The sequence below is a fragment of the Carcharhinus amblyrhynchos genome, chromosome 12 (assembly GCF_965287045.1).
Source record: "Carcharhinus amblyrhynchos chromosome 12, sCarAmb.v2.hapA, whole genome shotgun sequence".
NCBI classification, from domain to species: domain Eukaryota; kingdom Metazoa; phylum Chordata; class Chondrichthyes; order Carcharhiniformes; family Carcharhinidae; genus Carcharhinus; species Carcharhinus amblyrhynchos.
In genome coordinates, this window is record NC_137335.1 from 33,670,106 (window position 1) to 33,687,089 (window position 16,984).

At 38.9% G+C, this 16,984-nt stretch overlaps 1 protein-coding gene across 3 annotated transcripts in view; it reads right to left on the reverse strand.

Annotated features, from left to right (window-relative positions):
- Positions 1 to 413: 413 nt before the first annotated feature.
- Positions 414 to 16,984, reverse strand: part of cnksr3 (cnksr family member 3) — a 153,614-nt gene continuing 137,043 nt past the window's right edge. For 2 of the 3 annotated variants that reach the window (XM_080200342.1, XM_080200344.1), the window contains 6 exons: positions 16,265 to 16,411; positions 15,384 to 15,508; positions 10,700 to 10,905; positions 6,975 to 7,064; positions 4,056 to 4,291; positions 414 to 1,148 (listed from right to left, as the gene is read on the reverse strand). In XM_080200342.1, coding sequence (XP_080056468.1) covers positions 1,083 to 1,148; positions 4,056 to 4,291; positions 6,975 to 7,064; positions 10,700 to 10,905; positions 15,384 to 15,508; positions 16,265 to 16,411 — 870 coding nt within the window. In that variant the 3' untranslated portion in view covers positions 414 to 1,082. Of the gene's footprint in view, positions 1,149 to 1,260; positions 2,377 to 4,055; positions 4,292 to 6,974; positions 7,065 to 10,699; positions 10,906 to 15,383; positions 15,509 to 16,264; positions 16,412 to 16,984 lie in introns of those variants that run through there. The other variant, XM_080200343.1, reaches the window with a different exon arrangement.

Below are 16,984 nucleotides of genomic sequence, written 5' to 3' on the forward strand. Positions count from 1 at the left end.
TTACCCGCCAAGGACTTCTCATGACCCCTTCTGGCTCTCCTAATTTCCCTTTTAAGTTCCCTCCTACAGTCCTTATACTCCTCAAGATCTTTAACATCTCCTAATTCCCTGAACCTCTTGTACACCTTCCTTTTCTTCCTGACTAGGTTCAACACATCCTTTGTGCACCACGGTTCCCTCGACCCACCAAAACCCCCTCGTCTCATCGGAACGTTGTCATTCAGAGCTCCAGACACACATTCCTTGAATATCTGCCACCTTCCTTTGGTACTTTTCCCTAAGAACGCCTCCTTCCAGTTTATTTGTCCAAGTAACTTCCTGACTTCTTCGTATCTCCCCTTACCCCAGACAAACACCTTCCTAGCCTGCCTGATCCTATCTCGTTCCAACGCAATTGTGAAGGAGATAGAATGAAAGGTAAATAAACATGTAAAATATATATTTTATAAAAGTTTAGGTTTTATTTATTCTAATTATCAAAGTGATCAATTATGAATGAAAAATTGTGTTGTGACTGTGAATTCTTATGGTTCATTTTTAATTATGGTGATCCATTATACTTTTTGGATTCCACATGGCCCAAATCAAGCTCATGTCATATCCTTGAAAACATTACCCGTGTGAATGCCATGACCTGTGACCCAAAAATATGACTTTTACACAAGTATACATATTACATTTTAAAATATTTCAGCATTTGCAGCTTTTCCCCCATTTAATCTAATCTCCATGATTGTATGCATTATATAGATTAGATTAGGCGCAGTGACCATGTTAAATGCTCCCTCAGTGTCCCTGAATGGGCGCAAATGTAGCGACTAAGGGATTTTCACTGTAACTTCATTGCAGTGTTAATGTAAACCTACTTGTGATTAATAAATAAACTAACTTTATATAGAACAAACCATTTAGTACTGAAACCTGTTTTTTAAAAAAATACATTAGGCTAATTTTTGAAGTACATGAACTGTTGGCAGCATGAATTACAAACTCATGGGCAGTTCACATTCTTTTTGCTGTTAATTGGCAAGGTTTTGCACCAACAAGGCCATTTAGAAAGTGACTTGTCACCCATCCGGTTCTCATTCAATCTGCCTCCACTCATCATTGTTTGCAGTTATTTCAGTCATGCAGTGGAATACCTGAACCTATAATAAAAATAAATTTGATTAGGTATCACAAATCTAACCTAGGGATTTTACAATACTGAAACAACTCTTCACAGGTTAGAACATCCTCACAACTTTAGCATGCAATAAATGAAGAATTACACGGTTTTTGAAAAAAACTGCACCTTTAATCGGTAATTCTGTAAGTTTTAACAATCAGTTTTAAACAAAAGCAGTCATGTTACAGTTATTTACATTTTGAAGTATGATAATCTTTCAAAACGATATTTTAAACACTGAAGTACATTTCAACTCAGTAAATATTTCAGTATTTTAAACGCAGAAATGCAAATAGACAGTGGCTCCCTGAAACAGCTACAATAAACATGTCCCCTCCCCTAGAAATCTTAAAACTGAATTTGTTGGGGAGAAGTGGAAAAAATTATAGACTGTCAGAAACTCTGCGTATAAATACTGGTATGCCTTTCTTGTGCAAATGGTGCCAATTTAAGCAATTGGAGATGTCATTGTACTCAGTGTTTCTATCAATACAGAATAGTTTATACACTGATAGCCATGGTAGATCTTTTGAATATTTGTACATTAATAAAAGTTAAAACAAAACTGTAAAGCATATTTTTATAATATATATATAAATACTCTATTAACATCCAAATAGTTGTAAATCTACATAATCCAGTCTCCAGATGCACAATTGTCTATTTGGCAAGTAAATTGCATATGCAGGTTTATGTCTCATTTCTTAGCCGCACTTCCAGACTTTAAGCTTGTAACTCTTATAGTCACCATTATATAGGCCCACATCATCTTTACTAACCAGAATTATACAGTGGCTTTGTTTCATTATGATATATTTTTCCATTCACATCATTGGAGATGCCTGTACAAAGCTAAGCGAGTGCTCGATATGGAGAGGAACTCATTGGCTTAATAAGTCAAGCGAGAGGCCGCTAAACTTTGGTTGTGATCATTCTGTTTTATAAAATTTCTCCACACATTTGAACAGTCCAATTACTTCACTGCTGAAGTGGCTGTATGTTAAGTAATGGAAAGGAATGAGAGTTTTTTTAAAAGAAAATTATGTCATGGAGTGCATCATACTCTTCCAGAGCAACTTTTTGATTGTGGTCTTTTAGAGCTGAGAATGAGCAGACATTAGTCACAACTTAGGATAATCAATGACCTTCTGAGGAACTGAAATTTGAATATCGAATTTCCATGATCACAGTTCTTCAGGTACCTTTGGCTAAAGAAAACAAAAACACATGGTCCATCAAATAACTTCAATGCCTTTGATTCATAGATCCAGAAACATCAGCCCCTTATAAAACCATGACGGCTGACTTGGACTTGAGTCAACTACAGGTGAAATGGTGAAGTTGCTCCATTATGGCCCAAACATGCAAAATGGAGATAACCACAACCATGAATTCCACTTGTAAATGATTGCTTTTCCAAATAAAGATAATTCTAATTCACGTTATTTGAAGAATGGTTTCAGCGAGGCTGTGCCAAATATACCACGAAGGAGAAATCCAAGGGCAAGTAATACCCATCTATCAGAATTAGCCTCAGATTACAAACTTCAATGAAGCAGTTGAGGGGGCAACATATTGCAATAAAAAGTAAGGGAACTTGGAACATGCAGAGCGATAGAATGAAAGTTGCTCTGTCAGCAGGACCTCTGAAAGGCTGCTTCTTGAGTGGTTCAGAACTAGGCGCCGTGCTTTTTATGGTATATATCAATGATTTGCAAAGTATGAGAGGTATAATTAAGATGTTTACAGACATAGATTTGGAATCAAGAGGTAGGACATTGCAAGGAATTTGAGGGGAAATACTTCCACCCAGAAGTTGGTGGAAATCTGGAATTCATTGACTGAAAGGATGGCAAGAGCCAGAAACCCTCAAAATATTTAAAAAGTACTTGGATATGCACTTGATGTGCTGTAACCTATAACAGTGGGTCTAGAGCTAGAAAGCAGGATTAGGCCAGATGGTTACATAATCAGCAAGCATGAACTCCATGGGCCAAGTAGCCACTTTCTGTACTGTAAAGTTCTACAATTTCTTTCTCAAGGGATAACATAGATGTCAATGATTACTTGTTAAGTGAAGAAACACTACAAATGCATGGATCTTAATACCCAATCCAGACTTGCTTTGTGGTACCAGTTAGTTAAACCCTTAAGTGTCGAAAACACATTTCATTAAAGGTTTGGCTAAATTTTGCAACTATTCAGCAATACATGGGATCAGATATTGTAAAAGATTCTACAGATTCCAAATCATAGGTGCATGGATGAGACATCTTGTCCCAAGTACAATGAGCTTCTTGGTGAATTAAGCATTACTGCAACATTTTCTATATACATTTCCACATATCAAAAGAATAGTATTTGTAACACAATGTACACTGTTGCCCTGTTTTCAGTAACTTTAGTGATATGAACAACATATGCATTCACTATTCAAGGAGGATGTGCACCTATTAACTTAGCCTGGAGCTCAATTTAGAAAGATGAGCAGACTCCTTTTATATTGTTCAGCTCATACACTTAATATTCTGAGTAACTTAAAGTCTTTGCTCAGGATCTCCAGAGAAACAAAGTGTTTGCACAACGACACTACACATATTAAAAGGTAATCATAAAGTCAAATCAAATGGAGAAAATTACATTGCATTTGCAACCATTTTAGTCACAGCGTAAGGCACCATTTAACAGGAATCTCCTGGGACATAGATTTAAATTTGACTTGGGTAAAAACACACAAGTCACGCGACCTGTATTTTTCTCAGTTGTAGCATCACAAGATGATAAAACATGTAGCTTAGTGCACTGATCTTGGACATAAGTATGAAATGATTGGCAAAAAATATAAAATTCAGTGAGTTAATAGCTTAAATCTTGTAATCCAACTAACCGGTGATGAATGTGCCAGTGAGTTTTTTTCTGGTGAATTTGAACTTTTTTTGGGTCCATCTTGATGACTGGGGAATGTCATTCTGTTGTGTAGTTCAGGGCTGACAGAATATCTCCCAGTTACAGCCCTGCCAGAGTGTCTACCAACTGCTGGTCTAGAAATGTGTGTTGCAACACAATCTTCGTTGATTGGTGGAATTCTTTCATTGCTGAAGTACCGATAGAGGTAGTCCTCTCCTGAAAGAGATGGTTTTGACTCTTTTAGAACTGAGAAGTTAAGGAATCTGAATAACCTGAATAAACAGGTTACTGAATAGTCATTTGGGACTACAGAACCTGAGTATTGCTGAAAGCTACTTATATTAGTACCCAGGGCCTTGTTCTTTGCAGACAGAGAATATGTACACATATTGTTCCTTTTTCAGCTTAAAAAAGTGATAGCCATTCACTGGTTCATTCCTCAGGGCAATGCCTTGACCAGAATTAAGCTGTCTAGGTTAATTTTCAAACAATGTTTAGCAGTTAACAGTTAATCACCACTAACTGATGCATTTTCCTCGGCAACATCTCTGCCTTTTCCACTTGCCAACTAATCAGCACTCTCTGCTCAAACAGTAAAGTCCTGGTTTCCCTTGACATTGGTATTCGTGCGATTGTCCTGATGAGTGCAAGATGAAAAGCTTGAACAAAATGTCTTTTTCCAGCAATACTCAAGTTACACAATATAAAAGTCTTGGATTCATACATGTTCCTTTAGATCATTTGTATTCCTCTGACAGTTCATGTTGCATGCTTTTAAAATCAACATTTGGGTAGGTTGGAAGGATCCTTGCATATGCTGTGACCCAAGCACAGAGTTCCTGACTTTAAGTCTGTCAGTTTAATGATGACAGCAACCAACTGTGAACCACTCCCCCCTCCCTGTCAAACATCCCCTTACCACAACATCCGAGCCCTCATTCACCTGTGGCTTAAGAACCAACAACGATTCTAGATCTTATAGGTGTCACCATGGCAGCAGCCACCACCTCCCTGTGGACGCTGCTGTCGAATAGAGTTGTTCGGCCAGCAGCTTTCAGAGGGGAGGACTTCTGCCCTACAGTCCTTGCTCCGAGGAAGCCCGAGTACCATTTGATGTGGTGGGCCATTCCCTGGAAAGAGGCGATGCATGGTTTTCACCAGCCCTCTAGTCAGAGGCCGAGATCCCTACCATTTCCATAAGATTCTGGCTTAGGGCTAACTTATAGGCATAGCATGCACATCAAATGTGATTGGGGAACTGTGAGATGTTTGCAGAAAGGCCCCTTTTAAGTTATTTACTGTCTCCAAAAGGTTGACTAGATACTACTTCTATTGAAAAACAAGGCAACTTCATGAAATGTTCCTTTATACAGGTTGAAAGTTGCCATGGAATTAATGGCCAGGGAAATATCATTCCCCCTTATTTACATGGAAGTCAGACAGCATTAGGAAGTTGCTATCCCAGATGCCAAGAAAGTTAGCATTGAAATACATGGAACAGCATAAAATTATTGTACTTGCCTGAAATGTATGAACTAAACTTCTCAAAGAATTATAGCCCTCCCTTTCTTGTTGGCACTGAAAATTAAACTTTTTTTTACAAGTGTAGAGTTTCATTTCTTCAGGTGTGAATTACTGCTGAAGACTGCTGTTTTTAAAAAATCAACATTTATCTTTTATCTCTACTCTTTTTCTCCCTCCCCATTTTACTTTATCTGCTCGATTTGACATTGAACATAAAATTCTGACTGAAGTCACACAGCAAGTCTGGAACCAAGTATGGAGAAAGACACAGAGTTAACATTTCAGATCTATGGCATGCTGAGAATTCCCAGAATTTTCGATTTTGGTTTCAGATTATTAGCATCCACAGTATTTTAGGTTTGTTATAGATGAAATTTCCTGGTTCACATACTGTGCTGCTCTTCAACCTGATTGGTTAAGGAGATGCATAGTTGCTTGCCCTGTTCACATCGGTCTCAGATTTTGTATAGAGGCTTTTTTGATGGTTGGCTCACAAAACTTGAGTTCAAAAGCTCAGGCTCTATGGGCAAATGCAAACATACTGAATGTTGCTTCACCATGGACAGACAAATACATTCCTAATATTGACTGAATTGCTCAGATGAGAGATGCAGGAAATATATCCATTTCCTAAGGCCCACCATCATACCAAAATAAATACTGGGAAGCAAATATTAAATGAAAAGTTCTACACAGTGTGTAGTTTGTCCCTGTGGTGAGCTAAACAAAAACAATTTGAAATAGAGTCAGAGGTTTACAGCATGGAATCAGGTCCTTTGGCACAACTTGTTCATACCACCCAGTTTTTAACCCCAAGCTCGTCCCAATTTCCCGTGTTTGGCCCATATCCCTCTATACCCATCTTGCTTATGTAACTGTCCAAGTGCTTTTTAAAAGACAAAATTGTACCCACCTCGACTACTGCCTCTGGTAGCTCGCTACAGACATTCACTACCCTCAGTGAAAAAAATTGTCCTCCTGGATCCTTTTGTACCTCTCTCCCCCTCACCTTAAGCCTTCGCCCTCAAGATTTAGACTCCTTTATCTTTGGGAAAAGTTGTTGTCTACCTACTTTATCTATGTCCCCTATTATTTTACACACAAGATCCCCCCCCAAGCCTCCTACGCTCCATGGAAAAAAGCCCCAGTCTATCCAGCCTCTCCTTATAACTAAAACCATCAAGTCCCAATAGCATTCGTGTAAATCTTTTCTGCACCCTTTCTAGTTTAACAACTTCCTTTCGATAAAGGATGACCAGAACTGTACACAGTTGACTAGAACTATACACAAAATCATGATAATACCTGAATACTCCTTAAACATCATAAGCAAATTAAGTAAACAGATCAAAGATAACCATAGTTTTTGACAAACCTTTCCTGCCTTCCATTCTGGGCCTTGAACAAGCTTCAACTGCACCCATCCAGCTGCCACTCACTGGCATTGACAGAGGTCGTGGTCTTCCTATTAATAACATAACATGTTACATTTTTGAGTATACTACTTCCTGAAAGAGTCAAACATTCTCAAGTTCAAGATGAGGTTTGAAGTCCAGTTTCAAAAATTCAGCTAGTAAATTTTAGACTTTTAAGAAATAAATCTGCAATAAAATTATATGAAATAATCTCAGGAGTAACTTAAAAAGCTCGCCTTGGGAGTACGTTTTGGATAACATAAGCCAAGTGTAAGGTCCAAGTTCAAGCTGCCTGATAAAAATCTTTAGATTTCAGTGTAACCTTGAAACTGACTCCCAAACATGGCACACAGTTTTGTTACAGTTTCTACATTCCATTTTGGCAAATGTCCAGTTGCTGATGTAGACCAAATATTGTTAGATTCAAAGTTTAGAAAATGCAATTTTAAAGAAAGCCTTAAATTAATACAACACCTTTCACAACTTCAGGAGGTTCCAAAGTGCTTTATAGCCAACGTTTGGAATGCAGGCAGTATAATGCAGCAGTCAATACAGCACTGCAAAGACCTGCAGATACTAACTGGACAATACCAAAGGTAATCTATTTTAGTGATGTTCGTCAAGGTTTTGAGGGATAAATCTTGGCTACAACTTTGGGAGAGCTCTGCTACACCAAAATGGTGCTGTGATTTAATTTATCTCCATCTGAAAGGATAGGTGGGTCCTTTCTTTAATTTCTTACAAGTAAACTTGCATTTATATAATGTGTTCATGACCATGGTGTCTCAAAGTGCTTTACAGCTAGTTAAGCACTTTTGATGTGTAGTTGACGTTGTAATGTAGGAAACACAGCAGCCAATTTACACACGGCAAGTTCCCATAACAGCAATATGTTTATGATCAGATAATGCTAGTTTAGTGATGCTAATTTTGGGGGGGGGGCGGGGGGGTGGATGGAAATCAGTACTTGCGAGGATAACGCTGCACTATTTTGAAGAGCAGCAGCAATGGCATCTTGCACATTGACCAGAAACATCCTTGGTTTAACACCTCAGTCAAAAGATGAGACTTAGATCAATGCAACATTTTAGTGTCATATCGGAGTGCCAGTTTAGATATTGTGGTCAGGGTCTATGGTGAGATTTGAACCCATAACCATCTGACTCAAAGGTGTGAACATCATGAACTGACTTATGACTGATGCGATCAAAAGATAAAATGATGAATCAAGAGATTATGAGCTCTTGTTGCAGCCATAAGTTTGTGTGGCAACAGGGTGGCACGGTAGCACAGTGGTTAGCACTGCTGCTTCACAGCTCCAGGGACCTAGGTTCGATTCCTGGCTTGGGTCACTGTCTGTGTGGAGTTTGCACATTCTCCTCGTGTCTGCGTGGGTTTCCTCCAGGTACTCTGGTTTCCTTCCACAGTCCAAAGATGTGTGGGTTAGGTTGATGGGCCATGCTAAGAAATTGCCCCTTAGTGTCCAGGGATGCATAGGTTAGAGGGATTAGTGGTATAATATGTAGGGATATGGGGGTAGGGCCTGGATGGAATTATGTTCGGTGCAGACTTGATGAGCCAAAGGGCCTCGTTCTGCACTGTAGGGATCTACGATCTATGAACATCTTGCAAGGCTGGTACACAATTATAGCATGAGTCATCTCCCAAAATAAAATGTTGAACAATGTACTCATTGGAAAATTGATCTTTCCTCAAATTTTTTCTTACTTGCATGAGTGCAAGATTATTTGATTGGCAATATGGTTGGCGTATGCCAGTCATATTGTTAATAGGAGCAAAAAAAACCCAGAGAATCTGTCCTATTGCATGTCCAATTTAAGCTGAAATTCCAAGTGCTCCAAATTTGGAAAATTTGGCTTGATCATCATGGTAGAGTGAGGGGTATGCCGGGCCATGAGGTTACAAATTGTAGTTAAATTCTGCTGCTCAGTTTTGAACTGTAGGGTCTTTCTCAATGTATCCCAGTTAGCACAGTGGCAGTGCCACATATCACATTAGATGTTATATGTTCAGTGTTTAGATGCAACTTAGTCTTCATGAGGACTGTGAGATGGTCACTCCTATCAAGATGGTCATTGACAGATGCATTTGTAATAGGTAGATTATTGAGAATAAGGTCTACTTGGTTTCTTGCTCTGATTTACATAATTGTGCTTCATAAATCGGATCCCTCATCATTTTGGTTGCTTTTTTCTATGTTGTTTCAATAGCTACTATATCTTTTTTGTACTGCAGTAACTGAAATAGGGCAGTTATAGAATCCCCAAGCAGACTTTTTTTATGGGGAACTGTTTCAGGATAAGCACTGTCAGGGTTGTCAGTAGAAGTGGTACAAGGTCATCTTTTAAAAAAAAGAGTCCTACAAACTTCTGCATTGCCGACTACCTTCCCTGGAAAACATGCAACCAACTGACCCACGTGGCAGTAAGCACTGAAATTTGCTCAGCATGTTTTAAATAGCATCTACACCAATTTTGCAATGTCCAATGTGTCAGTAAGGCAGCCAGAAGTGGAGCAGCTGCAGAGTTTTCCCCAAGTACCAACATCATGAACTGCCAGTTCTACGGTCGATCCTGTATCAGAAAAGGACCCACAGAGATGAAGAATTTAATTACTGCTGGGACATATCTCAACAATGAGCAGACTCCAACAAGTTGCAGGTTACTTTGTAAACAAAGTATGGTTGAACCTGTGATTTACAAAGTGGCACAATTCCTTCAGTATTTTGGCTCAATTTTGATCTTTTCATACATTGTTTAAACATTTTTTTAAACTCATTACCACCAAGGATTGTTGCAACAACTTCAATGTATTGTTAATCAGCACCACACAGATCTCTTCTTTGTATGCAAATTAGTTTTGCCCAATCAATCAAGTCTCTTGGATTTTCTGTCTGCATGTGACTTGCTTTCTATTTCTCTACACAATTTCATCTGCTACCCGTCTAATTGCCAAACAGATTGAAGTTTTCCTGTTCTATCCAGCTTTGGTGTCATCAATCTTTATTTGCTTTGTAATATGCAGATCAAGACATTCTGCTCGAGATTCAGAGTTCCAGTTTAGTTGCAAAAATTTTAAACAAAAGAAGTCCCAAAACAAAGATCCTAATGGTAACATTCTTCCAACTCAGGAACAATCCCAATGCTACAACTCTTCATTAGTCAATATACATTTCAAAATATTTCCACAAATACTTGCTTCATTTTTCAGATCAGTCTTTCTAGAGAAAGAATATCAAAGACCTTCAGGAAATCCAAGTACAATACCACTGCCATACCTCCAAGCTTCTTCGTCACATCCAGTCTTTAAGACTTGCTGTTTTTAAACTTAAGGGCTAGAATTTTACCAACCTGCCCACCACAGGAATCTATGTAGGCAAGGGGCAGACCGTGGAAAGGTCCGTTGACCTCAGGCAGAATTTTATGGTTTCAGGATGAGCGAGGCCATAGAATCTTGCCCAAGGTATTACCTAAATCTTACGTTCAAGATTCTGTTGGATACAATCTGTGCAGACCTCAACCTTTAGTAACACTGCTGAACACTCCAATGACTTGGCAGTATCTAATTCCAACATGTTGGAATTTGGGAAACTCTAACAAGAGGGCGGAGAAGAAAACAAAAAAGTTAACCACTTAAATTTCAGAAAGCACAATAGTGAACACACCATATAACTGTGTCTTGTCCCTCATTCTGGTGGGTTTAGGCACCTCAAATGCATATGGGGGCAACTGATCATATTCTGCAATAGTAAACCGCCGTCTCTGATATTCTTGATCAAGGAAAGAATTGGGCGACTCCGAACCCTTTGGTACAGGCCTGAGTGGTCCTTGCTTGCTCACCGCCTCATAATCCAGGTCACCTTGGTCATTCCTGAGTGTTAAGAGAAAGCATTATTGGATTGATGGCCCAGAAACAAATGCTTAAAAAAAAAGCTTCAATTATTGAAATACCATGAGTTACACTGAGCAATAAAATCAAGTGAAAAGAAAGAATTTGCATTTCTAACTGTACTGTATTGTATCTCAGAAATCATAAGTGTTTTATACACAAGTAATTACACTTTGTAATTACCTGGGTGCAGGTAAATACAGCAGCCATTGTGGTTGAACCCACAAAGTTCTGACTAGAATTCAAGTATAACAGCCAAGCTTAACAATCAAGACACAAGTTAGTTTTCTGGTTCTGCCCTCCAGAGGGATTGTCACAGGCGGGACGGAAAATTTGATGGACCATTTAAAGGTCTTTTGACTTCAGGCAGGAATTTCTAGTCTCAGGGCAGCAGCAACCATGAAACCCCACCCATTGGTTTATAAACTGTGCAAGATCACCAAATGTCTGCTTGCTGAGAACTAGTATGATTTGGCACAAACACTGTCCCAAGAACATCATATTCTTGAATAACAATTGGCCAAATGCCATTTTAGAAATCTATACTACAGTAGTATAGTTTTCCTGCCATTTTTGAGAAGTTATGGCAGGGGAATCCCCAGACTGTGTCAATAGTTGTAGGAAGTTATTTGCACAGCGAAGTTTGAAAACCATTGAAACTAAGCTAATGGGAAAGTCCCTGTACTCAAAAGACATGAAAATCTGTGTAGTGACAGATACACTGACAGTTTCAAATGGATTGAGTTTAATTACTTATGTTGGGGGTTTTGGGATGAGGGGTGGAGAGGAGGTGGAAAGCAGGATTAGATCAACATGCCACATTGAATTTATAAGATTAAAATGAAAGGTTACCTGCCAAGCAACAATTATGACTTTTTATAAACCTGTACAGCTGGTATATATTTTACTAAAGCAAGGTCTTTGCTAGTCAAAATTAGAAGCATAGAAATTACAGAAGAGGTACAAATTACAATTTACAATGCTGAGTGTTTAAACTTCCAATTTTGCACTGACTAGAACAGATTTGTTCAACATTATTTCAAGAAAATAGCTATTACCCTGAAAGCAGAGATGATGATCTTGGAATTAGTTAGAGAAAACTTACTATACAGAAAGAAATATCCAACTTTACTGTTCTAGTTGTTACATTTTTGTTGGATAATATTCCTACAGCAATATAATTGGACGTTCCTATTAAAAAGGATAACTACCTGGCTTTTAGCAGCACAAGTGCCGAAAGATCACATGATTTTATTTTTTGTTCCAACCTATTGAACTGGAATCTGTCTCATTCTTGGTTTACACCTCTAGAAAACAAATCTATATCCACAAAACCAGACAGAAATCTCATCTTGGGGAGTCAGATAACTGAAGGTTGACACAGGTAAATGCACAGAGTATCACCTTGCTCGCTGGCCTTAGGCTTTATTATAAGATATGTAACTCAATACATCTTTCCCATAGTAACTTGCCTATGGAAGGAATTGACAAACTATATTCTCTGCTGGAGACACAAGAGTGAATCTGGCATGTTAGTACCAGAGCTGCCCTAAAGTTAAATTGTTTCAGACAGAAAATTCACCTGTTAGAATCAGAATGCTGTGAATTTCAAATTCATCCCAAATTAATAATTCTCTGGGGGTCCTCTTGAGAAGAGCCTGCACAGATAGAAAATTGGCTCCCAAAAATTGAACATGTGCTTTTAGACTGGCAAATATATTGTTTCATATATCAACAATTTCCACCCTGTCCATCCAACTCCCACTACCACCCAACAGGAACAGCTATGGCAAATCGCTTTTTCCCCCACCCTGCTGCTGTCCCCACACAATGGTTTTTTCAATATGCTTGGCAAGGTTTGAAACAATGGTGTAGGGTTTCATAGCCATGTTTACCTAGTTTTCATTTCACAACTTCAGCAAAGGCCATTGGTGGGGGGAGGTGGAGGAAAAGAAAAAAACTAGCCTTTGGGAAGGTTTTGTTCATACTTCTGACAGAGGTTGCCAATACCAACATTGCACTTCATTGCCAGAAAAGGTGAAGACAGCATAGGCAAAAAGTAAACAGAAGTGTGACTTTTTCTGTTCATCTAACTTGGCTCACACATCATACAGCAATTTCCAGTTCGCAATGATACTTAGTGTTACAAGCACGGGCCACAGAGGCCATCATGCCTCTGCCAGTTCTTGGATAAAATAATCCAATTATTACCAGCTTCCAACTCATTCCCCAAAAGAATTTATACAATCCTTCTCGTTTTTGAATTTCATTTTTGTTCTTCTGTCCAAGACATTTGTATGCATTGGAAAGAACAGTGGTTCCAATGCTGACCCCTGGGAACATGGCTTTACACTTCCTTCCAGTTAATAAACAATCATTTAACATTGCCTTTTCCTTTGTCACTTAACTACTGTCTCTTAGCTCTCGTGAGCTTTAATTTTACTAGCAAGTCTCATGTGGAATTTTGTTGAAGTATATTTTGAAGCCCAACATCAACTCTTGATTACTTCAAAGAACTCGATCAAGTCAGTCCAGCATAGAACCCTACAGTACAGAAAGAGGCCCTTCAGCCCATCGAGTCTGCACCGAACACAATCCCACCCAGGTCCTAGTCCATATCCCTACATATTATACCCACTAATCCCTCTAACCTACACATCTCTGGACACTAAGGGGCAATTTCTTAGCACGGCTAATCAACCTAACCCGCACATTTTTGGACTGTGGGAGGAAACCAGAGTACCCGGAGGAGACCCAAGCAGACACGAGGAGAACTTGATTGAGACTATCACAACTTTGTGCAGATTTTCATTTATTAGCCATTATTTTTCCAAGTGCCAATCAATATTGTTTGCCTCTCTAAATATTTCTCTGGTTAACTGGCCTGTAACTGAGTTTTATCGCCTTCTTTTTTTGTGAAATCCACCTGGGCGAGATCCCTTTTCAAGTCTCTGAAATTAATCCCCTTCCATATAAGTATTTTTATGTCTGATTCTTGTTCCTTTCTATAATTATTCTAAACCTGATATTAGGATCACTGCTCACTGACTGCTCCCCCTATGAAGCATGCTCCAATTCATCTTCCAAGATTGGATTCATAACAGACTCCTTCTACATCAGCCGGAAACAGTGATAAAGAAAGTCCTCTTATATAAATTTGCTCCTCTATCTTCTTTCCACTATTTGATGAACTATAGTATATACCCAATTGTGTAACAACCCTATCTTTAACTAAATAGGCTGTCTATGGTCCTTCAAATACACCATTATTCTTACATGTTGAACTCCCAGCACAACGAGCTCCCCTTCTTTCGTGAATACCTTGGGGCTCAGAACATTAAGTTCAGAAATCTCCCCTTGAGTCATTTCTCTTATGAGCACCATATCATAATCTCACATTGTGACCTCTGCCTGCAGTCATCAGCCTTATTTTTATGCAATAATGCAAAGGAACATCAAACCCATCTTAGGATGCCTCTTATTTACCTTCCTTACCCCATCTGTTCTCCCACTCCTCCAGTCCTCTATTCTAGTGCAATTTACCTCACTCAGTCCACCTGCAGCTTGCTTGGCCTCTCCAATGTTTCGTTCCGGCTCCTCACCCCCTGCCAAACTACTTTAAACAACCCTCAACAGCATAATTGGCCCACGAAGCCAATGGTTTCAGCTTATTCATTCTGAGCAGGTCTCTATGTCAGCTCAAAGCAAATTACCACAGCTAATGGTCAAACTCTAACAGGGCCCAAGCTGCACATTGGACATTAGAGTGCAAACCTGGTTTTCTGTAGATGGCGTCCCAAAGAATGACGTTTAGAGGAGTAACAAGAAATTGACACTATTCACTATAGCTATTCCCAGGTTATAATTTTTGGGTTAAAAAATGAATGGACGAGCTACAGAGTTACAAAGTTAATCTTAAAGAAGCCAGATCACGTTATGGAGTTAAAAAAAAAAACAATGAGTTCCATCAATGAAATATGCACATGAATTAGTTATCACATTGTGTAACCTTTGCCCACAATACTTGTCCTTTTTTAAATTATCTAGCATCTCTTTCACACAGTGTGAAGGGGACCATTTCCAAATCGTGGCATTGTGTTCTATCACTGCACCATCAGGCCAGGATTACAGAACAAATTTTGTCTAGTTTTTCATTCTTGTTTACAGGCTGCAGCAAATGGAAAGGATCAAATTCAAATCCAGATCAAGCTCTCTCTCTGATCAAGTCAGCACCATCTTTTAACCATGATAAAGTAAAAGGCTAAATATCCAAATGGTTAATTGGTAGCAGCTGATTTTCACATTGTAGTTAGCAAATTTTCTCATGGCTATTCGAAATTCATCACTAACGCTCAGCTTCTAATGTGAAATATATATTGTGTATGGATCCATTACAGTTGTGTGTCAGCTTTAATGACACAAAAAGCCTTTTGTTCTGAGATTTCATGGGTTTTTCATACCGCGGAGTATATGGAACAGCTGGTGGTGGTGGGATGTACAAATCCTTAATAGCAGGTTTTTCTTTCTTTTGCGTCATCTCCATCGTGCTGGCTGTTGATGGAGTTGCAGTTTGTGGAGGGCTGGTCTGGATAGAAAAACAAAGCAGTGAGAAACTCTTTAAAGGCAAGACCTTGTTTTATGTGCAACAAGGAGGAGAAAGTGGGATGTATGGGAGTTTGGTTAAAGGAGATCAATAGCATGGGTTTGTTCTATGTCAGTTCCTGATTGGATGCCAGCCAAGAACAGGAAGCATTTCACAACTTTCTCTACATCTGTGGGACAGCTTTTAACATTCTCTTTCTCTTCAGAATAATACAAACTTTCTAAAAGTTGCTTTTGTTGATTATAATTTGACATTCAATTAATTTTAACCATAAAATGTTTCTCTATACTGCACCCTTGGTTCTTTGTGAAGCAAAAACTTTTGATACACTGAGCCTGGGGAAGATGCTCTTTCGGAGAGTCAGTGCAGATTTGATAGGCCGAATGGCCCCTTCTGCAATACTGGACTAAAAATGAATCTGCAATTCCCTATAAGATCAGTTAATTAGAAATAAACCATTTGAAGCTCAAGTAAAGAGCAAACTTGAATTTATGCAGTGTTTTTCATGACTTTATGATATCCTGAAGCACTCCGCTGCCAATGAACTGATTTGAAACACAATCACCGTGGTAATATAGGAAATGCAGCAACTGATTTGGACATAGCATATCCCACAAACAGTGCTATAATATAGATGACTAGACTAGCATTTAGCACAATATTAAGCCCAAACATTGGCACTTGCAAATACTACCATTCAGAATGGATCTGTAAACACTCTAGTCAAATATTTATTACCTGCACAGCTGCTGGTTTCCAGCGCATGTTCTTCAGAGGAGCAGGGGTAAAATTGCATGTGTTCGCTGGCCGTTTTTTCAACAAAAGCACCACACCTGCAGGATCTTCACGAAGTTTTGCAACAAGATTTTTCAGCTGCCACCCGACCTTGTAACACAGAAGATGTAGCTTACTATACAATGTAAGTTACTTTAAATTGATTCAATATCCATAATGTTTTCATAAGAAACATTAAACATTTCATTCTCTTCTACAAAATCAAAGATGTTACTCTCTGGATGGAACAGTTTTTCCAAAATTGATGTGAGAATTACTCAAAATTTATTAGCCTTCTTTACTCTTTCAATACATTTCTTGTATTATTTCATGTGACAAATTCATGTTAGGTTCAGTTGTCATCATGCAAGCTCAGACTGCTGCCACCCAAGGCTACAGATACCAGTGCTCAAATGGGGCCTGCCACTCTTGACAGTGCCCCTGTTGCTGCTAGTCGGCCGGACCAACCAGGCCTTCTAGGGTGCCAGGCATAAAACAATTACTTGTATAGCATTCTGTAGTAGCACCAGGACACAGTTAAAAAGCTCAAAAAATGCACAAAGCTGATTAAAGACAAGATCATTGTTGCACATGAGCTGGATGCGGAGGGAGTGAACCCCTTTTGATTTCAGTGCATCTCAAGAGTTAACATGTGACACCAGCGAAGTGATGTGTATGTAAATT